We start from the raw sequence: 26,070 nt of genomic DNA, 5'->3' as shown, positions 1-26,070 counted from the left end.
TGGAGATTGTAGAAAGAACATTACTTATAATCTTACACTCCAGTGCTCATGTTAGTTCTCACTCTCCAGTGTTCTGTGTTGTTATAAAGACTATAATCACACTCTTGATGTCACCCAAATGAGGATGGATTCCCCTTTTGAGGCTGGTTCCTCTTAAGGTTTCTTCCTCATAACATCTAAGGGAGTTTTTCCTTGCCACAGTCGCCATGGCTGCTCATCAGGGATAAATGCACACCATTCACCTTAACTCTTAAACTTTGTCAAGTTGCTTTGAGACAATGTCTGTTGTGAAAAGCGGTATAGAAATAAACTTCACTCGACTTGACTTGACTTGGAGATTCCTATATATAACTCTTACAACCACAATATTTCCATTAGTTCCTAAAGGCTTTTGTTCTCTGATTCTACTAACAGTTCATATGAGTTTTGGAATCCTTGTTTTTTTGTGAAGCGTTAACTTTTTGTTGTAGTTTCTGTTTTTTATTTGCGAATGTCTTTGCGCAAATGTGAGAGTGTGTGCGCTGCTCCTACACGTGTTACGGTAGCGCATATTTGCACACTGCCCCCCCTTCTAGCAAAGTTTCAGGCAATTAGTTGAGGGAGAAGCAGTTTACGGTCAAGCGGTGCGACTCGTTTCAATGCGCGAGTCCGCAGCCAAGCGCTGATCCCGTGGCGCTTTTTTCATAACTTTTTTTTTTTTTTTTTTTTTTTTCTTTTTTCTCCTTGCATTTAAAACCAAATCATGGGCTTCGAGTTGGAGCGGTTCAGCGGCGCCGTGGACCCGGATCTGAAGTGCAACCTCTGCCACAAAGTGCTGGAGGAGCCGCTGACAACGCCGTGCGGCCACGTCTTCTGCGCGGCGTGCGTGCTGCCTTGGGTGGCGCAGCAGCGCAGCTGTCCGGCGCAGTGCCGGCGGCGCGTGTCCGCCCAGGAGCTGCACCACGTGCCGCCGCTCAAGAGCCTCGTGCTCAAGCTGGACATCCGCTGCGAGCATCACGCGCGCGGCTGCCGCCAGGTCGTCAAGCTCCAGCATCTCGCCGAGCACGTTGAGACGTGCGAGTTCGCACCGGCGCGCTGCCGCAACGACGGCTGCATCCAGGTGCTCAACTTCAAGGACGTGCACTTGCACATGCGCGACGCCTGCGAGTACCGGCCGGCGGGCGTGTGCGAGCAGGGCTGCGGGCTCGGCATCACGCACCGCGAGCGTTTTCTGGACGGCCACTGCTGCGTGCGCGCGCTCAAGGCGCACAACGGCGCGCTGCAAGCCAAACTCGCCAACCTGGAGAAGGAGTGTCGGAAGCAAGCGATGCGCGCGAGCAAGCGCGAGAAGTCACTGTTCGCGCAGCTCTCCTCCGTGCACAGCGAGCTGCAATTGACGGCGATCCGCTACCAAAAGAAATTCACCGAGTACAGCGCGCGCATCGACGCGCTCAAGAGCTTTGCGCCCACAGCAAAGGTTGATTTTGTTTTTTTACATGCAATTTTAAAATATGTTTTGGTAAACTTCGTCAGCATTGGCTTTTACTTTTTTTTGGTTTTTATCTTTGTTGCCCGAACAGGCATACATTCCAAAGCGTCAACTCAGTGGCCATGGATGGGATAAATAAATTGTAAATCCATGCAAAACAGTTTAATGATGAATGAGAATATTTACATAGTTTTCTAAAATGTTTTTTTGCTCAATAAATAAACAGTATATAATACATTTGTGCTTAGGCTGATAGTCCAGTAAGCAGTTTTGGATAGACCGTTTAACCCAATTGGTTGATCAGTGATCATGTTATTCCTTTCTAAACCACTAGGGGTATGTACATTGTGAAGCTGATTTGCTGCTTGAACTGAACCTGTTTATTCGGGACTACGTGTGTATCTGCTTACATTTGGGTGTGTTCAATCACAGCTTGAGCAGTGCTTATGCAAAACACCTAGCGGTGGAAAACAACGTCATAGTGTAGTCTAGCTCTCTGAGGAGCGTATGAAGGGTGGTGTTAAATCATAGGGATAGACTGCTTCTTTACTGAATTTGCTCTGAAAGTTGTTTCTGTTAAATATAATAATAGAAGTTTGGGGGTATGGTCAGATCCCATCGAATGCTGACTGAGCCATGGTTTAAAAAAAAAAAAAAAAAACAATTGTAATATTTATGTGGCAAATGTTGGTATGTAAGTCATAGAGGGGGAAACTTGGTGCACTGATGCAACCTGTGCATGGCATTTAAGCCATGTACATTCTGGCTATAGGCACATTTTCAGTGAGTAGGATTGTGCGCCCATTTGTTTTTATAAAAACAAAATTTCCCTGGCAACTTTTTTTCCAGTACATCATTAATGCCTGACATGAATAGCCTGACTGCTTCATGTTTGCAAATGGAAAATTATTAAAAAGTGAAATATCACACAAATCCTTTCAGTTCCGTGAATGTCCAAATGAGTGGCAAAGCGTTTGGGATAATGCCATTACTTACTTAAAATGACAAAATACCAAAAAAACAAAAAAAATGAAATTGTCCTATACCCTGTTTTTGGTTAATTGTGGGCTAATATTTTAAACCTCTCAAATATAATCAAGAGTCTGTACCAGGAATGCGCACCCACATGTGTGCATGGAGCTCTGAGATGAACTGTGCACTATTGAGGGGGTATTCTCACCTCTCTCACAGCGTTCTCAGGATCCACTATGACCCTGACAGGAATAAAGATGTTAGGTTCAATTAAAACATGCAGTACGTTCAGAAAATATTAAGGCACCTTTGGTTAGTTAGAGTGCACTACATTGTATTGCGGATCTAATTTAAAATGGACTTCATTGACTTAGGTGTTTTTTTTTTTTTTTATTTATCAAGTTTTACACGGTGTAAGTTTTTTAGGAACTTATAACTTGATGGAGTCCAACTGTGACAAATTCCCAGACAAATTCAGTGGAATGGACATGATTTAGAAAGACACAAGATTGTGTATATAGCATGAGTCACTATGCAAGGTAGACCAAAAACCATGACCAAGTTCTGTTCTTCTGTGTATACCTCTGTGACTTTCTAAACGTTCTAAAGCTGTGAATGTTTTTAGAACCACAGTGAAGTTTGTGAAAAGGAAAAAATATGTAACAAACTGGGACTTTTCCCCACAGCTGGCTGTACAGCAAAACTCTGTAAACAGTGTAAAAGGGCTGAGGTCATTGAGGTGACCAAAAACCCAATAGCCATTATAACAGAGCCCCAGAGTATCTTCACAGAGGAGAAGGCGAACAATCTTAGAAGAAAAAACTCCACTGTTGATTTTGTGGTGTGTGAGTAAACTGATGATACTTTTGGAATAAATTAATTTGGCACTTAAAGGACTTCGAGTACTTCTTGAGAATCAAACACTGCTCATCCCTATGATGAAGCATAGTAGTGGTAGCATTATGCCTTTGTGGTACTTCTCCGAGTTTCATATACATTCAGAACCCAGCATTAACAGCTATGTAAATGTATTATCAAGGCTAATTAACAAGGAAGGGATATGTGAGTTTTTTTCATTAATAACATTGGAAAAATGGCCAAGCTCAAGCCATGATCTTGGATTTGGTTGAAAGATTTAGAACGAACAGATCGTAAAATAAATATTTAATTGCAGGTTTACTTTCACGTAAGCAAATAAACTAAATTTACAGGATGTACTTGACAAAAAAGATGTAAGCTTAGTATGATGCTCCCTTGAGCTTGAGCCTGAACCTGTCCCACTGCAGGACTAGGGTCAGGGTTGAAATGCTTTGGAACATTCCTAAGACCGAGCTCCAGTGTCTGTGTGGGGCTCAGGCTCACCCTAAATACCTATAAATGAACATTTTTCGGTGTCTAAAACCATTTTTTCGGTCGCAGATAAAAACAAAATACTCATCATGTCTTTTGTTTTATAATCTTTAGTTCATCCACAAATCCAGAATGATTTTTTGAATAGTCATCCAACATGTATCTAGTGGTCAGATATTTCCATTGCTAGATTGTAGTTGTGTAAATGTGCTAAATCTTAAATAACTGTCTCAGATGAATGATTAGCCAGGATGTGCAGTGTTGAACATGAGTTGGAAAACTTTGTGTGCAGTTGGCTTGTACTTATTTAACAATTGTTTTAATGATAGAGCATTGAAACATACAATATACAAGTTTAATTATATTGTGTTTATCAATTAGTTCACTGTCCTTCTTTTGGTTTGCTTAGAAGTCAACCACATTAGCCACCGGCTTGCTCATCAGGGACAAACTTACTCATAAAGAACATATTCATTTTTAATCACCGCATTATCTGTGTAAAGCTGCTTTGAGACAATGTTCATTGTTAAAAGCGCTATACAAATAAAAATGAATTGAATTGAATTATCAGAGTTAAATCAGTTGTTCCAAGCAACTAAGCTGACCTTGAACAGGGAACTTGTGTCTCTCACGTGTTTGACATTTAACCACTGAGCTGACCGTGATCAATTGATTACTTATTTAACTAGGCCAATTTAGGACATCTGTAGTATTATTTACATTTCTCAATACAGTTTCCTAACATTGTCCTATCTTCCTGATATTGTATGGAAATGCATCATTGTCAATGTGGACCGTTTCATTCTGCTGCCCATAATCTAGTCATAATAATGAGAGTATCTGCTCTAGGAAGAATGGCGGTTAGATTTGATCTAAATCTGTGTTCCGCTGTTTTATAACCCCTCTGGGGGTCTCATCTATCTGTTGTGTGTGACCGTTGTGTGTGTAATTCAGGCCATATATTATTGGCAAACTACTAAACAACCAGCACATTTCTACTTTTTGTGAATGCATTGAAATATCAAAAGTGAAAGGACTGATCTTTATTTAATAAATTCAGTGTTCCATTCTGCACTTCATAGGCGAGAGTAAGCTTAGTCCATGCAACCTCCCACGAGAACCGCGGGGTTACAGTTGTGGTCTTACGACAGGTTATCATTTAGCCCATTTTACGTGTTCACCTCAAAGTAGCAAGGAACGGCATGTTCTTTTCTGAAATGTTGTGAAGAGAAAAAGTTAGACTTTAAAAGGTATTCCAAAATGAAGATACTAATATACTTTCTGAAGTACAGAAAGTAAGAAATATATATACACGAGTACAGTAACAATGTAAAAATGAAAAACTGGTTATAAATGCAATACATTAATTTAGTTAATACATTCTAGTAACAACACCAACAATAATGGTGATGATTTCATTTAGTTTTACTCAACTGTTTAAGATTTTGCCTTTGGTGCGCTCATTTACCTGTCCTGCTTCTTTCACCACATACTTCTTTGGTTACAGATTTTAGGCAGTATTTCAAAACTCTTTCAACTCTGACAAAGTAGTGTCATTGGGCTGAGGAGGGGTCTCTTCCCCTTGTCTAGGTGTGAGTCATGCTCGCCAGCTACATTTCTTAGCCTGCTGAAAGAGAGAAGGGGAATGTTTATGAATCTGCCGTTTTTACAAGCAGCCACGTTAGCTCCTTTGCTTAGCTTCGGGTGTATGGATTGTCTCTAAAGAAGCATGATAAATAGAGAGCAAGCAAGGGACTACGGGATAAGAGACTACATGGGGGGTCTATTTTTAAATACAGTAGCGTTTTTATGAGGCAAAATGTTTTCAGACATGGTAAATTAGCTGTGTTTTTTACATTTTATAGAAAATATCTATAGAATGCAGGATTGCTGAATATGGGGAAACCTGTATTCAGGCTAGGCTGTGTAGACGAATACAGAATTCCTATCCTTATCATTAGCAAAATTGCCTCAGTATTAAGCCTCGGTCAAAGTAGCATCAATTAAGCATTGTTATTTGAGTTTGATTAATGCAGCTCTGTACACAATGAAGTTCTCTTGAGCTACTTCTGTTCTTTTCATGATTTTACTGATGAAACAAACACTGCATCAGCACACAATATGTTTTAGGACAAATTTGCCCACTTTCCCTGGATATTAAGAAGTATGATTTGAAGGCAAAGAAACAATTGGGCAGTTGTTGTTGAGTACTGTGTTGTTTTTATTTTCACTGAATTCTCTCTCAGTCAAGAGAATGTCAGTCATGACAACATCCAGCTGGAAAAAGTAATTTGATGATTGGCTTTCATCACTGTGATTAAATCCACCTATTTAAAGTTTTCGAGTGCTACACATTGTTGGTATATGACTATTCTTGACCTTGTTTATTAGATAGCCATTGATTTGTATGTATTCCATTTGAAGTCAGTGAGTCTGAACCCACCAAAAATATTTTATTATAATAGTGACATTACTATGCACCCTCTACTCATTTTAGCACACTCATTGTTTCCCATGGAATTCCGGGATTTCGGCATCTGTTTTGGCTTGTTGCATTCCAACTCCAGACCCTTGCACTGCCTGCAGACAGCTATAAACGGCTGACACTGAACATACCATTAAAATATGTGTTGTATTTAGACACACTATTTTATGGTGTATAGTACGGACAGCTGACTTCCCACTACCGCCACCTTAACAGACAGGAGGATTAGACACACGTCTGGTTTCCAAATCCCTCTTGTCATCCCCATTTTGGAAGCAGCTATAGGTTTATTAATAAGCTTAACATATCAGGAAATACCAAAAGCTTTTAACCCTAAAAGCTAATGGTCACTTGACAGCTTTTTGTCCAAAAATTAATCTCTAAATAACTACGTTTACGTTCCATTGTTTGAGGCTGAGTACATGTATTGAAAGTATATGTGTGGGGTTTTTTCCTCATTTGTATGATTTGCTTCTTTTTCAGGGTGGCGAGAGCAAAAGTGTCTCACTTGTGCTCCACAGAGAATCTGGATCTTTGGGCTTTAATATTGTTGGAGGCCGACCATGTGTGGTAAGTCTCAATCAGGTTAACATATGAGTGTCATTTAATACCTGTAAATACTTAATTGAACTAGTGACCATACAAAATATCCAGCTGACCAATCCAATTCCATTAATGCTGATCTTAGGGATTTTTTTCCAGGCTCCTAGCAAGCACTGGCAAAGTATTTTTTATTTATTTATTTGTCAGGGTGGGTGAAAGCTTGCAACTAACCCTGTCCAGAGCTCTGCAGTGGCATTGCGGTTCTTTACGAACTAGTACTTGTGGTATCCGTATCAACAAGAATAGGTGCCGAAGCTTTAATGAGTTGGTGTGAGGCATGTCCAGAATAGAAGTCTGACGTAGTGTTCTTAACTGAACCGTTATATCGAGATTTTTTTTTTTCTACAGGAAACTGTAAAACATTCAGAACTTAAACAAAATTTATTTGAACTTGGTTCTGCTGGGTTGGTCTGCAGAGTTAGAATAGGTACCTGGATTAGTTTTTATAAAAACTAATTTTAAAGATTTAGAAGAAAAGACTTTTAAAGGCTCATTTCGCAGAGATCCTCTCTCTGGACTTGTAGCCTTTTCATCATTCCAGTTATTGGTTGTCAGATTCCAAACCATTTATGTTGAATCAGGAATGAAAAAGAATGATCATATCTGCTGGTGCTCCAGGGTTGCCCTTGTTTTTGATGAGGCGCAGAAGTGTTGAGAACTTAATTTTCTGTAGGAGTACAGTACTGTAGCTCTGGCTGCAGTAATTATACTGTTGCATTTTTTGGGTTCTTTAGTGTCAGTCAGTATTAGTTAATGTGAGCATGACTATAAATTGGTAAAAAAAAAAACACAATACATGCCATTACTGGAAAACATCATCAAACCACTCTTTTATTGATGATTTTCTATACACAATACACCCACTTGTGGTTATATATGCTGATCACTAAAGCAGAAAATCATAAACTTATTAGAAAAAAAAAACATTTTGTCTTTAGTCAGCTTGTTGTATGAGCATTCTTATGTAAAAACGTTTTTTTTTTTTTTTGTTGTTCCGAAGAGAAGGGGGAAAAAAGAGAGGAAGTAATCTTAACAGTAATTAGCTACAGCATTCACAGCTTGATTTCCTGTGGTTTTCTAAGTATTCTATTAAAAATTACTCAACAGTGTTGTCCGACTTGGCATGAAGCAGGCAAAGGTTTGATGTGGTTGTATGGGGGGGGAAAAACTAAAAATGTTTAAAGCCCCAAGCTCATACTTTCAGTTTATGGCTCTGTGCTAGATATTTATTCTTTTTCATCCATACTGCCTAACATAGCATGATCTCTGAAGATCATGATACTACTTGAGGTTTGGGAAGTATTTCAAGTGCTATTTTTTTTTTTTCTTCAGTTTGATAGGTTAGCAAACTACAACTTTGCAGTTGGCTTTGAGCACCTACAATTAATTGCATGTCATTCTGTGCTTAGATCCTGGCTACATCTTGCCTGTATACAAACGAGTTTGTTATCATACATTCAAATATTGAAGCAATTTTTACAAAATTGCATTTGATAAGTGTTAAAATCCCTGCTGTATTTGAAGGAAAACGGCATCTTATCCAAATACTTGCGACAATATATTTAGCAGATACAGTCGCTTTATGTAGTTCAAATCTTTGAAGACTTGAGTCAGTTTTTCCAGTGTGAAGAGCCTCTGGCTGGATAACTTTCTCTTTAAAATCTCTCAATCCAACACTTTCTGGAGTCAGTCAAATAGGTTAGGGCTGGGTGATTGGACAACTTGTTCTGTGTTCCATAATGTGCCTGCTTCCTCTGTAAATTATCTCTAATGCATCTATGAGGTGTGTTTGGTCTTAAAGTCAGAATAGACTCAATAAAGGCAAGGTATCTCCAAATTTTTTATTTTTGATAAGCAGTATATTTATTGTTCAATGACTTATTTTACTATTCTTACATTTATATTTGTTGCATTTGGGAGACGTCTTTATTCACAGCAACCCACAATTTTCCCATTTATACAAACGAACAGCAGCTTCATTGTGCTGGGATTTGAACTCACGAACTTCCGTTCAAAAAGCCAACGTTTTAACCACTAGTCTCAATAACGTCCAACACTTTTGAGTTGAGAAATGTTCCACAGATTTAATGGTCTGAATAAAAGTCAGCAAAGCCAAGTTGCATTCAATTACAAAATGATTGGCTTCCTTTCTATATACGGTTTCTCCAAGCAGAACTTGGAGATGTTTCAGTTGTTCCAAAGAAAAACTTCTGTTTGTTCCTCCCACAAATGCTTGTTTTGCAATAGCGTTGAAGCTTGGCAACTTTACTTCTCATCATTCTGCTCACTTCGCAGACGACAACATGTTCATGTGCCTTTCTTCTGGCAAATTTTCAACTGTGCCAGAAAAGTTATTAATTATAGTCATTAGTGTAATTAATGAAATCTGTAACTTTTTATTTATCTTTTATTTAATAATTTATTTACTAACTTGTTCAAGTTAACATCCATCTGTCTGTATTTGCTCCCAGGAAATAGTCAAAAGGGTGTACTCTGTACTGAGAGCCATTAAAATATTTCATATTTCAGCAGTTTCAGTATGTTGTTACTAGTGTGTGAATAAGACATTCTGTTGTATTACCAGTTTTAATCAAGAACTTCACATCACATTATATTTTCAGGATAATGAAGATGGGACTTCAAATGAAGGTATCTTTGTATCAAAGATTGTGGAACATGGACCAGTGGATAAAGAAGGAGGGCTTCAGATTTATGACAGAATAATGGAGGTATGTGTGGTTGCATTACTGAACCATTATGTTAAATCTTGATATGACAGAATGTCAAACTTTATTGTTTCACATCGACAGTGAATTTGTAAATGTGCACAGATTGGAATTAAAAATTATGCTTAAAAGAAGCATAGTGAATGTTGTGTTTGTCCAGAAACCTCCCTCTTACTTTTGAAACAAGAGGTTCTTTGAACTAGAGGTCTCTTTGTAAGGCCTATAGAAATTCAAGTGTACAAATTTTGTTTTGATAGTGGCATGTAGTGCAACTCTGGATCCTCTGAATTCAGTCATCTAAATGTGTTATTCAGGGTGCAGATTGATGACTAGACATCTATGATTGTAACTAGGCCAATGTAAATATTTTTACTATATGCAGACATTCCATTGGCCCAACTGTTTAAATATCTGTAACGTAAACATTTTAGCTGCAACATTTTTTGGCATATTTAGCTGCTTTTTTTGTTGTTAATTTGTGAACCTTGGGTTTATGAGCTAGCTAAACAAATTAGGTGGAGCTGTAAAAACAAAAAATAGGGGGTGGGGGTGGGGTGTAAAACAATTTAACTAACTGTTGTTACCTCCAAAATCACACTAGAACTTGCATGTTATTGATTTGTGTACATGACAGTATCATGTGACTGTTTTGTTTACATGCTACATTTAGCTGGAGGTCAGAGGAAGACATTGAATTGTGCTTTTTTCCCCCAATGAGTTTTTGGACATGTGCTCTTTTTTCTTTTCTTTTTTTTTCTGTTTTTTTTTTTTTTTTTTTTTTTTCAAGCAGCCATATTAACCTGGTTAAATCCAATCAAATAAATACAAACATTTTAGTCACTTTAACCAATGTTTGTATAACAGGACTTATTCTGTCAGCATTGAGTTAACCACATCCAGTGACACATGATGGAAGTTTTTTCTTTTTTCAATAGTGAAACAATGATGGCATAAAGGTTAAGGCTGTGGGTTACTGATCAGCAGGTTAAGGATTCAAGCCTCAGCACCACCAATTGACCACTATTGGGCATTTGAGCAAGTCTCTTAACCCTCTCTACTCCATGAGTGACTTATAATAGCTGACCCTGCACTCTGACCCCAAATTTCCAACTAGTGATTTATGAGGAAAAGGATTTCATTGTGTTGTAATTTATCTATATGTGATAAATTACGGCGTTTAATACAGAGGGATGAGTTCTGATTTTAACCAAAGAGAGCAATTTAATTATGAATACCAGATAGCTGCTATTAGGAAAAAGTTGGTGTAAGTAAGTGTAAATGTTTTGTGTGAAGTAAGTGTAAGATTACCCTGTAACAAAGTTGGTCACTTTGGAGGTTAATAATTGAATTGCAGATTCATAGCAGTTTCATTGGTATCATCATGTAGTGCTTGTCAGAATTTTGGAAACACCTAGCCTTTTAATATTTTTGAGACAAAAACGCATTCCTTTTTTTTAAATATGCGACAAACTAGCTAAAAGGCAAAAGCACACAAGAATCGGTCAGCAAATATTTTTGGTTCTAACAGAGGAACTTATGTAAGACAGAGAACAGGAGAGATTGTTAGCAGACCCCCTCACACCCCCTGTCAAACATGGTTTGGTTTGGAGCAGGGAATGTTGAAGACTTGCCCAGTCACTGGACCTCAATCCTATTGAACTGCACTGAAATAAACTAGATCGCAAGGTCAGAAAGAGATATCCAACCAGTGAATAACAACTGTGGCAAATTTTAAAAGAGGCATGGCAAAATATTAATTGCCTGGATTCCAAGTGTGTGTAAAGCTGTAAATCCTGAAAAGGGAGGATTTTTCTATAAAAAAAATTAAAAAAAAGTTAAACACGTACATTTTATACATTTGTTTGGTCAAAGTAAGTCTTCATAAATCTTCATAATTAGTTTGTTGCATGTAAACAAAGGAAACATGCATGTATCTTCTAAAACAATAAAAGACTAAATGTTTCCAAACTTCTGACGAAGAAGAGCTTCACCTATTAAGAGATTAGAAGTTCTCAGGAGGCATTAATGATATATGATGGTCATGTTTTTTTCTCCTTTAAAATGACAGTAGATGAAAGAACATACATTTATTTCTTTATTGCGTTAATATGCTGAAGTCACAAGGTTTAAAAAGTGAAGAGATAGTATCAGGTCATCTTTCTTAAATGTTAAATGGGGGTCGAGCATAGTGCTGTAATGTGGTTTGATTATAAAAAAAAATACATTTAGATTATGAGCTTCAGGAAATCGACAGGCCATTTAGAAAAGAGAATATAAAACTCGTAGCTTTGAGCTTTAGTAATAGCTCCCCTCTCTCTCTCTCTCTCTCTCTTTCTCTCTCTCTCTCTCTCTCTCTTTTTTTGTAAAGGCACAGTTATACCCTTTGTCAGCTAAGGTGTGTCTATGCACTGAATTAGTGAATTATATGGCTTGTGGTCTTCTGTTCGCAGGTACTATAAGCAATCTCGCATTACCGTGCTTTGAGTAATGAATCTTGCTGGAAATGTAATCAAGAGAGAACCGAAAACTTTATACGAATTAGCTGTAACCTGTAGCACCAGAATCTTCCAGGCCATGCCACTTTTTCTTCTCACTCCATCTATCAATGGCTAACAAGTTCTCCAACAGGGTCAGGAGGCTCATTAATTCGGATTGAAATGTTTTATAGTATGACATACATTGAGTCAAATCTGAATGCTCAAGTTGAGTATAAAGAAGTTTCAGGTGTGTTATTTAGCTTTCAGTATTTTCAAAACTGGTTTCAGTCATTCATTTCTCCACTGTATAAAAGGGGGATTTGGTATCAAATGAACAGCTAATGAGGTGATTTATACAATCCCCCTATCATAAATACATCTTCCAGCTATATTGTTTCTGACGTTGGTTGCAGATGTAAATTGCTTATTTGTTTTTCTGACCGTCTTAGGTGACCACAAGCATCTAAATTCTGCTTAGTTCTTGGATGTAGGGCTGTGAATTACCTTTAGAGCAGTTCCTTGTTGTTCTGGGAAAATGCATTTCATGCCTGGATTCAATTTGATTGCTATCACACGTTGATAGACTTCTGATGGTCACGCTGATGAATTTGGCGTAATGCCAGTCGTTGATGGAGTATCATTGCAGGTGTGCCGCATTTCCCTAGGACAACATATAGTAACCTTACAAATGCCCTTTATACATTTCATGTATTTCCATTGCTTATGTTCTTGACAAGAAAAAAAAAGTACCCCTAAAGTTCCTTCATAAACAAAAGCAGACCACAACAAAATGCCATCAATGCATCATCACTAAACAACTTGCTGGAGGGATCACCTGGTCCTTACAACCGAGCTCAAATTAACCCCAGCTGTCTTTGTTCATACCACACAAAAACAGCCTCCTAATTGCTAACATGTATCTATGAGAAATCAAAACTATCTCCAAGAGAGCCCTAGAATCCCACATTTGTAGTGGCGTTGTGGAGCTAAAGCAAAGCAGACTCGAATTATTTTGTCAGATGAATGGAGCCTTGTTTGGTTCTCATCATTTAAATTTTCTCATAAAAATTGCTTACTCTTGAGAATGAAAATCTTCTTTGTGTAGCCTTATTTGCCTTGTGATTTTTTTTATTGCCGCTATATTTAATCTAAGCATTCACACTTAAAAAAACAACTGCATCTGACCTTATAATAAAAGCCAAGTCTTTTATTTCTGCCGAACAAGGCAGAATCGTTGAAACCATGAATTATTTTTGGAATTTTTGTAGATTTAGCTTGACATGAAAACCAACACTATGTAAAAATCTGGTTTATTTAGTTTAGCAGTCTGGGGACCATTTAAGACATAAGTTCTGCTTATTGTGTAGCTTCATAATTATTATTTTAAAATAAATTTTTAAAAAATAATATTTGAAATGTAACCAGCTATGTTTTTTGGTATACATTACAGTAGGCCATTGTAGCACCACCTAAGCTTTTAACACAAGTGTAAAAAATTTTTGTCTTGTAGTAGGGACATCAGTGCTGTTATATGTCAACTTGTTAAAGCCTGCAAACACCCATTGGGTCAAAGGTTAAACGGCAACCATCTTTTAAAAGAACCTCCACTGAGGCCAGTTTCAGCTATTTGCATGAGAAACCAGGCGAGGCACTTTACTTCTATTAAAATATTTTCATGTAGGCAGCAAATAAACATCTGCCTGTTTTTTTTATTTATTTATTTTTTTTTTTATCATTATTATTTTTTACATTCAGTGAACAAAGTCATTTCTGTTGTAAGCCTTGATTCGAGCAGGATGAGTATTTATCTCTCTTTGGGGTCTGCAAGTGAGAGTGAGATTAACCGTAGAGTGGCACTTAACGCCCCACACATACTCGAGGTTTTTTGTTTTTTTTTTAGGCTGAGTGGGTGCTAAATAGCGTTAGAAAATCCTTTTACTGAATAGGTTGTATCAGAATTGGGAAGTGAGTGTTGAGAGGAAGGGACCTATTGCTGGCATGTCAATGAGCCTTTTTTTGATAAGAGGGTGTTGGAATTCTTTTTATTTGGTTACTGGATTAATGTGCGCTTGTGGTGTGGGTAGAGATGAAGACAGTCTCTACTGCGGTGAAATCCAGATCTATTGACAACCTTCCTGGAAATATATTTTCAATAAGTAACATGCAGCGCGTAGTATTTAAGCAGAAACATATGGGTTAATCATATGCCTCGTGGTATAGTGAAAATCCAGCAAGGAATCAGTTTTCACAAAAGCTTTTGAATCACTTGGTGGCCAAACAGGAACATTTCGGGCTTTAAACGTGTGCGCCGCTTGTATAGCAGTATAGATTTACAGTCCCCTTAAAAATAACTCAACATGCAGCCATTATTGTTAAAATAGCTAGCAACAAATGTGAGTACACCCTAAGTGATAACAGCTGTTTTTGGCTTAACCACGCCCTGCCACATTTCCTATTTATCATGTTTTTGTCTGCTTGACAGGACCATACAAAATTTGTGTATCTTGTATTAGAGCAGTTCAAATTTGGTGCTTTGAGTACAATTCTCTCATACTGACCACTAGATCTTCAACATGATGCCTAATGGCAAAGAACTCCCTGAAGATTTGACAAATAGTATTTTTGCTTTCCACAAAGATGGCAGAGGCTATAAGAAGATCAGTAACACTCTGAAACTGAGTTACAGTACAGTAGCTAGGGTCATGCAGAGGTTTTCTAAGACGGGTTCCACTAGGAACAGGCCTCGCAAGGGTCAATCAAAGTATTTGAGTCCTCCTGCTGTGCAGGTTCTGTGGTCTGATGAGACTAAGATGAATTTGTTTAGCACAGATCGCATGGTGTCGCATGGTGACGCGCTGGTGAGGAGAACCAAGAAAATTGTCTTGCTTATGGTCAAGCATGGTGGTGGTAGCATCATGGTCTGGGGCTGTGGTTCATCAAGGGAAACATGGATTCCAACATGTACTGTGACGTTCTGAAACAAAACACGATGCCCTCCCTACAGAAACTGGGCCGAACGTCAGTTTTTCAATATAAAAAGACCCCAAACATACAACTGCCTTGCTGAGGAAGCTGATTGAGTGGCCAAATATGTCTCCAGACCTAAACCTTAAGCACCTGTTGGGAATCCTCAAGCGGAAGGTGGGAAAACGCCATGAGTATAACATCCAGCAGTGTGGTGATGTCATTATGGAGGAGTGGAAGAGGACCCCAGCAACAATCTGTGCAGCTCTGGTAAATTCCATGCCCAGAAGGATTAGGGCAGTGCTTTATACCAATGGTGCTCACACAAAATACTGACACTTTGGGCACAGTTTTGGCATGTTCACTTATTGCCAGCTATTTTAACCATAATGTCTGTATGTTGAGTTATTTTTAGAGGACATTGACTCTATACTGCTCTAAATTTTTATAGTATTGTCCCTTGAGAACATTTAATCAAATGGTTGCTGAAATGTGAGGGGTGTACTCACTTTTGTGAGATACTGTATATGTATATTGTTTTCATTTGTCTTACTTTACATGTATAACGATCAAGAGCAGCGCACATTTCTGGAGACAGATACATTTTATTAACAAATTCCAGAATGATTGTTATAGGGGCTAACCTTTTTTTTTTTTCCCCAGTGTGGCATTTATTTTAATATAAGGAATCCCATTTTCTTTAGGTTGCCTCTCATTCTGGAGTTGGCTTGTATAAATATGCTTATGTTCTGAGGCCCCTAAGTTGAATGCATGCTCTAATGTGTTTTTTCTTTTTTAGTTCATATTTAGAAATCTGGTATGTTCTGGATCTAACCCAAGTTAACCATTTATTAAAGGGGCCTCCTGAAATGTTTTTGAAGTTGCAAAGCTGTTTTGTCCTTTCTGGGAAAAGTATTAAAGTCTATTCGATTTTGTATAACTCCTTTAGCTACAGGTCAGTGGGGGTAAATGACAAAACTTCAATTCACCTTTTTTTTTTACCTGTTATAATTAACCCTAATCTATTCGTACAAACATTTATGGCCAGCATTAGCATAATTGACATATTTAGATGTGGGGTGCCATTTTTAGTTTCCACAGGGACCATAAGTCAGGTCAAACCAGCAAGAGGTTGAGGCCCTTAACCTTGTCCTATTCTCTTAGCAGTGCCACTAATAAATTGTTAGAGCATGAGATGTTTTTAGCTAGACATGTGTCACAAAGTCCTGTGTTCATTTCTATCCGGAGATGAGGGTTAAATCACGAGGGGAAGATCACGTTATCTGTTGGTGTCTCATAACAAGAAGTGAGCCTTTGTGAATATCTTTATTGGATTTGGCACGAGCAGAATGTGTCCTACCAAGGCAAGGCATGCAGGGCAGTTTAATCTCGATGGAAGTAGCATGTCTCAGTCCCAGCTGAGAGGGGCATTCTAGTCATGTCTGGCTCACCTAACTCCAGATATTAGATCCAGTAGAAATGAAGGGGCCTTACTTTGTGATGGCTGCTGATTAGAAAGAAGTGGCATGCTGAGGCTGAAAAGGATAGCAGAATGTAGCTGTAGCTAGGAAGAGTAAAGGCTTATAAGAAAAATGTGAACAATGAGGACAAGGCAGCAAAAAGCCACACTGATAGCATGATTTATGTTTTTAACTTTGAGTGATCGGAAAAATGCATGCATTTGTTTTGTATAAATAATCTTTAATCAGTTCCAGAGAAAATGCATGGTCCATCTTTTTTTAAAGATAAAATTATTAATTTAATGATTCAAGATTTTAATACATATCACTACACTTCTCTCTAAACCCTACCCTCTCCCCTAATCAACTAACATCAGTTAATTTCTAATATACTGCTTAGCAGGGCTTTAGTCAGGGTCATAATAGCTTGATTTCTCTCAGTAATGCTTTATATGTCTATGGCCTGGTAGTATAATATATAAGTAATGCAAAAACGAATCTAACAGGAAAATATTGCTGCCAAATATTTGGTAAGGTGTGTGTGTGTGTGTGTGTGTGTGTGTATATATATATGTATATATATATAAGCCCAGTTCTGCTCATTGTTCTAGATGGTGTGTTGGGAAGAGTGACTGTTAGAAGGGGTATTTTTTTTTTTTTTTTTGTGGTCCTGGTTGTGCTATAATATTTGCCTAAAAGAAATATTTGAAAAGATCGTTCCTTGAGTGTAGTGGGTTGATGATTATTTTTACAGCTCACTTCATTTTGTCATGTAGCTCTTGAACTTAAAACTGCTACTGGTCATTCATCCTTTCTGCTGTATACACATACCAATTTTTTTTTTTACAGTTCCAATCAGTTCTCATGTTTTTTTAACAGTCATACACATTCTATATCTATTAAAATATATATCTATATCCGGGTCATCTAGTACTGTACTATTACTTTTATTTGTGATTTGGGCATAATTTTCAAATATGGCATGGCGTAAAAGACCCATTTACAACCCTGTTCATTTTATCCTCAGACCTGAAGATACCATTCCTATTTTAAAACTTGGATCCCAGTTTTACGTACCCCCCCCCTCCCTTCTCTAAGTCGTGCCTGAGTTACTGCTGGACTTGTAAATGTTCGTCTTGAAATGACCATACTGTAATTTAAGTAGCGTTTGTGCTGTATTTAAACGGTTCTTTCACGATCCAATATTAAAGTCGCTCTGCATGCAAGCAGCAGTATTGCAGCATCATTTCCTCTCATAAATCACTTGCATACGAATCTAAGCATTTATTTTTCTTTTCCCTAACATGGAAAACTGTACTGTATAAGGCTCTGCATCTACAGTCACAGGCCTGCTCTGATGAAAGCACTTGGATTCTTTTTCACTTTTTTACATTCATATCTTAGGTTACAGTAGGTTTAAGAGGTCTTCAGGAGGGGGGGGGTTACGACAACTCTTGGAAGATTAGGTACCTTGAGTTTGAACACTTGAGCCTTTCTGGATTTATTTCTCAATAATAGTTTTTTTTATTGCTCCCCCCATTTTTCTCCTTTTACAGTGGTCAGATGTTCACACTAAAATGCTTAAAATGCTCAAATCCAGCTAAAACTTCAGTTTATACACAGCAGCTGCTATGTGCCATTCTCATCCAGATTTGAGAAAATAGAAAACGATGTTCTTAAACAAGCTGACTCCCTCCATGTTTTGTCCCTAAACTCCAAAGAGAGAAATAGTACTTGTCATTCACCTTCTCTATTTGATTGAGGGCTTCCTGTTTAAACAGGAAAATATGGTCTGATGCAGGCGATAAGATGAATGAGCCTGGTTGCATCTTGGATTTGGCACATTCTTGCGAGTATACCATTAATAGAACAGAATCTCAGCAGGAGGCATTACCGAAACATTAATCATCAGCAACAACAACAACAAAAAAATTCTACAATCTAGTCTCTCCATTTTTTTCTGTCTCAAAGAAAGCACAGTAGAAGAACCCAGCATCTCCCAGGCCTTCTAGAAAGCAACCACTAAAGGCACAATGCCACAGTCAGTGCCATGGTGTCAAACAAATAAAGATGTTTGCTTGCAGTTATTATTATTATTTTTTAGCATTCATTGGCTGCATTTTTTTTTCCAGGGAAAAGATTCCCCCTGGGCTATTTGGATGGTTTTTCTAAGGGGATTTTACTTCTACACAGAACCTTGAACGTTATAGGGTTTTAATAAATCCTTTTATTTGTTGTTTCATAGGAAAATACCCACTACAAGCTGCTTTGTCCTTGTTATGTGGTATATCTTATAAATGATTAGAGCTAGCCAGACAATAATCTTAGACAAAAATTTATAAACCCTTTCTTGGGTGCCACTCTGAAGAATTCCTGGTTGAGTCTGGTTCTGGGTTTTTTTGTAAAGCTGCTTTGTGACGGCGTCTAGTCTCATACATATTTTATTTTGTAGATTTGTAAAAGAACGTTGAAATGAGATGTTGTTTAAATCACATCTAAGTTAACTCAGTGCGGTACATAGTGTTAACTGGTTTGTTTGACCATTTGTTCGCTAACTTGGCATCACTTGTGAAAGATTCCAGATGTAACCACTAACATACATAACAGGAAACTGGCAGCTGAGTGTTGTACCCGTGCTTAAGGAGGAGATGTTTTAAGTGTTCATTGCTCAGGCATACCTGCCTTGATTCACACTGGGACCCGAAGACAACCGCCCATTGTGGAGCTTGCCTTCATGTGGCGCTTCATTCAAAGACACTCAGCTTAATCCGTGGAGAGGTGCCGGAAATACAAGCCTGGAGATGAAGCAGATCAGACCAGTGGAGATGGACATTTATCTCGGTGGGGTGTGTGTGTGTTAAAGGGGTCGGGTACAGCAGGGGTGGCTTTAGTGCAAGTTCTGTCAGACAAGGTAGGTGATGTTAAATAAACCACAGCACATCTGCAGCCTGGCATCAAGTTTCGGACTGTACTGGCAGACTGACAAGTGTTTCTTTGTGTGCTACAGGAGACACTGCTTTCTCTCTTTCTCTCTCTCTCTCTCTCTCTCTCTCTCTCTCTCTCTCTCTCTCTCTCTCTCTCTCTCTCTCTCTCTCGGCAGGTATCCTCCTCTTCTTGATTTGCAACGGGTTACATTCAATGCATGATTTAGATTTATAGGGGATCACTGTTTCTTTTTTTTTGTGATGTGTCTTCATCTAGCCTTGTTCTGTCCAGGCAAGTTATCTTGGGAGAAGTGAAAGTAATTTGTGAGTGAAGGAATTTTACATAGCAGATGCCTAAGAAATGTTTTAAGAAAAAATAATCACAAGAAACTAAGGATTAGCATGTCCCATTGTCCTCTGTTCATTTCAAGAAGAGATTATATTGCTCCACAGAGTTTAGATACACTTCAACATCAAGTGTATCTAAACTCTGTGAAGCAATAAAATCTCTTCTTGAAATGAACAGAGGACAATGGGACATGCTAATCCTTAGTTTCTTGTAATTTTATTTTTTTTTCCCAGTGAGACTTGCATAATAGTTTGTTGTGCTAATATTAAACAGGTTGTCGAGTAATAAACAGCGGGCTTTTTCTCTTTGGGTTGGTTTGCGTGAGAAGGGAGCTAGAGAGCGAGAGAGCACATAAAATTGCTGAACACAACTGTCCACTCAACTCCACTGCTATATCAGGGTCACAGCTGCTGTTTTCTGTGGTGAGGCATGCTAGCTGCCTAAATGTTTTCCAGACAGAGCTGCTCTTGTGTATTTGAGAATTTTTTTTTTTAGTAGGTTTGCAGTCCTTTTACAATATTACCACAACCTTTAGTTTCATCTACTTAGTTAATCACGATTGATACGAGAGTGGTCTGGATTACCTTCAGCTTGATTGTGTTTGTTTAGTTTAGCACATTAGGGAGATTGAAGGATATACACAGTTGGATTTCTTAAATAGTTGTAGGAGTGAGTAGAAGCATGCATGGTGTGTAATGTAGAGCGTGTTTACATCGTCCATACATGCTTAATAAATTCTTGAACACTAGTAATAAATTTGGTTAAGGATACTGTAAATACCTCAGTACCACATACTAAGTGATTCTCTAATTCTGAGAGCAGTAATTTAGCATGCGGCAAGATAAGTGTTGAGACAATCCAGACTCACTACGACTTTGTCAAGTGTATTGAAGCAAGAGCATATTTACACCTTTAAATAAAGATCTTTAAATAGTATATCATACATTCCATATATAAAATGGGCTATAATAATTGTGAAACTCTCAAAAGTCAGTCTTTGCAAATTTATAGATTCTTATTTGTGGGACCGTGCTGTTACTGAAAGCAAACTTTCGTTAAAGCATGTAAAAAGATGTTATTTAGACCCAGGTGATTGATAAGGTCACATGCTTGCTGTAGTTCAGTACAACGAGCCTGTTTGATGTAGATATGCAGAAGTAGATATGTGTGGCCTCATTCTGTCCATCTTTATTCTTGTTTATGTCAGTTTATATTATATTGATAATATTTTTAAGTATTATCACTTGTGTTTTGCTCTGAAGAAGGTAAAAAGCAGGAGATGAAGAAATACTGGTTGAAGCTTTTTATATCTCCAGGTGGCAGATGGTCTAGAAAAACCAAGGCAGTGTGTTTAGCCTTTCAGTAAGGCATTATTAGGGGGAAACTATTTAATTTTGTGTTATTTACAAGCTTTCAGCTGCATTCGATAGCACAGTCGAAACAAATTCTAAATTGTTTTGTCGACACAAAAAACATCTTTTTTACTGCGATCTTGCTAAGCAAACAAAAATCGTGTTTTGCTGAAGTGCACGAAAATGGAACTCCATGCTTCTTGATGTCATGCTAACACTGCCAAACAAGGTCATGTTTCAGATTTAGTTTTCCATAACTACTGTGTTATTGTAGGCGTGTAATTTTTGGAGACAACTTCCTTGTCATATTTTTTAATAAGTGTAAATCAAACCTCTTATTTCTTTTCATTTTAGTGTAGTATGTATTGTTCAGATTAAATTGTTCTGTTCTAATTCACACCTTGGAGAAATGGTTTTTTTTCTTACAACTTTGCGTATCTTAAGTCATTTTTGTTTAATACAGGGAGGTCAGATATGCAGCATTTGTTCTAGCCCCTTATCTTTCATGTCCACCTTCTACATTTTCTCCAGACAGTGCACAGGGATAAGATGACTTTTCACCATAAATTCAGATATTCTCCTGCAAAGGCCATACACAAACATGTCGATAGTATATGAGGAGTTACTGCTAGGTGCTTGAAGAATATTTATGGCCATGTCTTTTAAAGAACAGCACTGCATTTTCCAACTGTCACGATTTTTTTTTCCATGTGTGTGTGAATGGCCGGGAGCTTAATATGGATCAGTCAAAAGCGCTTATTAGCATTGTCATGACTCATCTTTTCAGAAGACCATAACACTATCATGTTAAGTTGACTGAGCCTGAGTGTTATAAATGCTCTCAGGCTATCATTTTATGTATTGTGTATGAGCCACTTGGAAATCCTGATAAACTAATGACGTTTTTATCATTTATAATAATAATGAAAAAGTATACATTTTAGTTCAGCTTTTTTTTTTCACCTATTTAACAGTGAAGCTATAAAAATGACAACAGTTTGTATTTATATGGATTTATTTTCATCAGACATTTGTAATATATTTCACATCCATTTGTGTCTCACTAATACACACATGCTCAAATGAACCCTCAAGGCAGAGGCATATGGCTAATAAGGCACAATAATCCCTATCTCTATCAATCTGTCCAAGATAAAGGCTGTGGATTTGGGTGCTCATCTTTGGTCTTGATTGAGTCTTTTATTTGGGCTAAGTGAAGTCAGAAACTATTCTGAAGTCTGTCATCTTCTATAGAGGAGTAAACTGAAATGCTTCTAGTTGGCCCTCAAATTAACGTCAGGATTAAGCTTGGAACTTGTTTTTTTTCCCCCTAAAGATCCCACAAATCCATAACTTTGACTCAATTTTCTGTTGAACATATAATCCACATGCTCATATATTTTCACAGAATTAAACCACTAAATCTCTGAGATACCAATGTGACTTCAAGTAAATCCAAACTGTACTTCAATTACTGGAAACTTTTCTTCTTTTTGGCCAAGCGAGCTCATTCATCAGAGAACAAATTGGATAGAAAGCCACAGGCTGGCATTGGGAGTAGCTCTGCTTGTACGGGATCGAGGGTGGCGAGGCTTCATTTATGGCTCAAAACGTGCACTCTGTGATTTAGATGACATGATTTATGACCTTCAGCGATCCAGACTTTTTTGAGTCCAGCTTTGACCCAGACTTGGGCCCAACCAGCTAGGGGCTGAGCATCTTCATTATAGCTTCTTATTTGAAAAAGACATGTCTGTTTTTCCCTTATGTTTCACCAAGTTCTTCAGTTTTTGTCCATTCTCTCTTAGGTCCATCTCTCTCCCTCACTAACGCTAAGATTAATGAGCTATGACTTCCAAAGGAAAAAATGTATTCTGGTCTGGTGTATACCTCATCTTAGCCTCAAGTCTTAAGGAAAGTTGCCTGCACTAAATATTATGTCTGAAGAGATCATTTAAAATGAGCAATATATCTCATTTTTAGGGAATTGTGTTTGTTTGAAGCACATGTCTGTCCAACATAACCATTTGTTTAATTTAAAATGGAATTTACAACCTCAATTACAAGGGAATTAGGGGAAAATGAACATTAAAACAGAATGCGGTGATTTGCAAATCTATATATGTATAAAGGAATCTATAAATCTATATAAGTGAAAAAGAAAATATGACCTGTACCACTGTCTACAAATCGTGGAACAATTTCAAAATAGTGTTCCTCAACATCAAACTGCAAAGACATTGAATGGCTCCTCGATCACATCTAATATCATGAAAAGATTAAGAGAAATTCAACATTCCTCTCCCAAAACTCCAGCAACTGGTCTCCTCAGTTCCCAGACTTTACAGACTGTTGTTAAAAGAAGAGGAGCTGTTACACTCTGGTCAACTTGGCCCTTTCCCAACATTTTTGGGTGTGTTGCAGCCATCAAATCCCAAATTACTTTTAATTTCTTTTTCCTTAAAATGCTAAATTTTTTAAATATGTTTATGAGGTTTTCAGATCATTACATTCTGTTTTTATTTACATTTTTTCCCCCAACTGTTTCAGACTTGGGTAATTGCAGCAAGTGAAAATATCTGGGATGTATAGTCACATTTATATATTTTTTATTATAAAATTACAACTGAATATTTTGTACATTTCTGACCAAATTGGTGTATATCTGGTTTATTTAGAACTTTAGAATAGTAATACAATTGTTGTCACACGCCTTATAAAATTTGCCGTAGATGTTCATTAGTTTTTTTTCCAAACATTGAACTGAAATACTTTGCTATGTCTCATGTAAAACTTGACAAGTGTTTTTCACTAGTTGGATGTTTCTCTCTGACCTTGTTATCCAATTCGTCCTAGAGCAGTTCAATAGGTCTGGAGACTGGGCCAGCCATTCATTGATAGATAACCCTCCAGCCAACTGTTCGCTCTCTAAATAACACTTACAGTGCTAGGACATGTGCTTCGGGTAATTGTCTTGTTGTATGGTGAAGTTGGTTCCAATTAGCCGCAGTCCAGGTGGAATTGCATAGCGTTGAAGTATTAAATGGTAGCCATGTTGATTCAATATACTTTTCACATGGAATTAGTCTGCAACCTTCCCTGCTCCAAAACACCCCCAAACTGTTAGAGTTCCATTTCCATGTTTGACTGTTTATGTGGTACAGTCTCATAATAACATCTCTTCTGTTCTTCATTTTTTCTCTTTTTTGCCTTTTACCTAGTTTGTTGCATATAAACAAAATGAAAATGTATTTCAAACCAGTTAAGACTAGGTGTTTCCACAGTTTTGTCAGGCACTGCACCTTATATACTGTATATTTTTACTTCAGTTGGTTATCATGAGAAGGTGTACCAGGGCTTCCCCCAAACAACATAACATTTTTGTTGTATATAACAAGTTCAATTTGTTTCAAGGTAGTTTTAGAATAATGTAGATTCTGCAGCAGTTGCATGCAGCTAAACACAATAACTATATTTGTTATAACCACTGACCATAGGGAACATACACACTTTGAAGTGTGGATGGTGTGAAGAGACAACATTGGACAGCTGAGTCAATTTAAAAATTGCCTGCAGTGTGGTAAAAGGGAATATGTTGTCCCAAACAGGCTTTCAGTATTTTTTATATATTGCAAACTTCCAGTTATACTTAACATTTTGTCCTTGTGTAGCCTATGAGTGGCTCTAGTGTCCATTTAATGTAACCTGTGAAATATTGATGGTTTTCTTTAAACTCTGGGTGGGCACAATGCAAAATTATCCACTTAATCGTATTTCTTTTTTACCTTAAATGTCATCTATTTTATAGGAATTTCACAATGCAAATTGATAAACAATACATTTACTTAAAAATAGTTTGGGTACTGTGCTCTTGGGCATTACTGTAACAATTGAATAAATACATTATTTTATACAATATTGGTGAAAGAATCTTTAGTAAGAATTAACATGAAAAGTAATCTTTCAAGAATTGTTCAGACCTCAGTCCTGGCCTAACAGTTTAGCTGCAACAATAGACACGTGTTCAGTCGCGAGCTTTGTTAGCTTATATTTTATCTATGAGCTCTACATAAGCCGAATGCCCATATGAGTTTGAGTTTAAGTAGTTGACATTAATGTCTCTCAGACTTTAGGTGACATTGGCCCTATTTCTTTCCTTCTCTTTCCCCAACCACACACACTGTGATCTACTGTTCCTGTGAAAATAAAGTTCCATTTGACATTCAAGGCTGACTGGTTATCCTCTGACCAAGCTGCACAGACCTATACAAACATACACATGGAGGTCACCTTGTCAATGTATTCTGCTTGTAATGAACTAAATGTACTGTCATATACTGTATGTATTTCTCATTATTAAGTCATGTGCACACTAACTTTTAATCAGCTTGTTGCTATGTTCTTTTCCAACTGTGCTTCACTGTTGCTTTTTATAGTCTTCTTAAATTTACTTCTCCCTCTTGGCTCCATTCATTCTACAGACTTATCACTAATTGATTACCAAGACTGTCTGAAAGAGGCAACTCTGCCAGAGAGAAACAGGGAGGACGACAGGCGAAAGGGGAAAACGAGGGAAAATGAGAACGAGTTAGCGGCACCCTGGCATGCTTTTGTCACAAAGGCTGCAATGAAGCAGCTAAGAAATTATAACAGCAGGCGTCATTGGGGAGTTTATTAATGAAAGATGGTTGCAACAGATTGCAAATAGACACACACACATTTACTCATATGGTTATCAGTGGGTCTTTCTGAGGCATAGACTCGTGACTAATGAGAAAAAAATATTGCAGTCTCTGACTGTAAATGAACCAAGCTGCTTAAAATCTGTAAAATATAGCTTATGCTTTGCAAAGTATATTAAACATGATTAGGTTTATGCCTCTGAACGAAGTCTTTTCTCTTAAACCTTGGGTTGTACAATTGTGTTGGGATATCTGGTA

General features: G+C 37.6%; 1 protein-coding gene across 2 annotated transcripts in view; it reads left to right on the top strand.

The window, feature by feature from the left end:
- Nucleotides 1-577: 577 nt before the first annotated feature.
- pdzrn3b (PDZ domain containing RING finger 3b) overlaps nt 578-26,070 on the top strand; it is a 91,810-nt gene continuing 66,317 nt past the window's right edge. The window contains exons 1-3 of one of the 2 annotated variants that reach the window (XM_083531942.1): nt 578-1,456; nt 6,759-6,845; nt 9,500-9,607. In XM_083531942.1, the coding sequence (XP_083388068.1) occupies nt 743-1,456; nt 6,759-6,845; nt 9,500-9,607 (909 nt within the window). In that variant the 5' untranslated portion in view covers nt 578-742. The remainder of the gene's footprint in view (nt 1,457-6,758; nt 6,846-9,499; nt 9,608-26,070) is intronic. The other variant, XM_083531941.1, reaches the window with a different exon arrangement.

Source organism: Silurus aristotelis (assembly GCF_946808225.1).
Source record: "Silurus aristotelis genome assembly, chromosome: 2".
Taxonomy (NCBI): Eukaryota; Metazoa; Chordata; class Actinopteri; order Siluriformes; family Siluridae; genus Silurus; species Silurus aristotelis.
The sequence above is the reverse complement of the archived record's forward strand: the minus strand, read 5'-3'. Positions and strand labels throughout refer to the sequence as shown.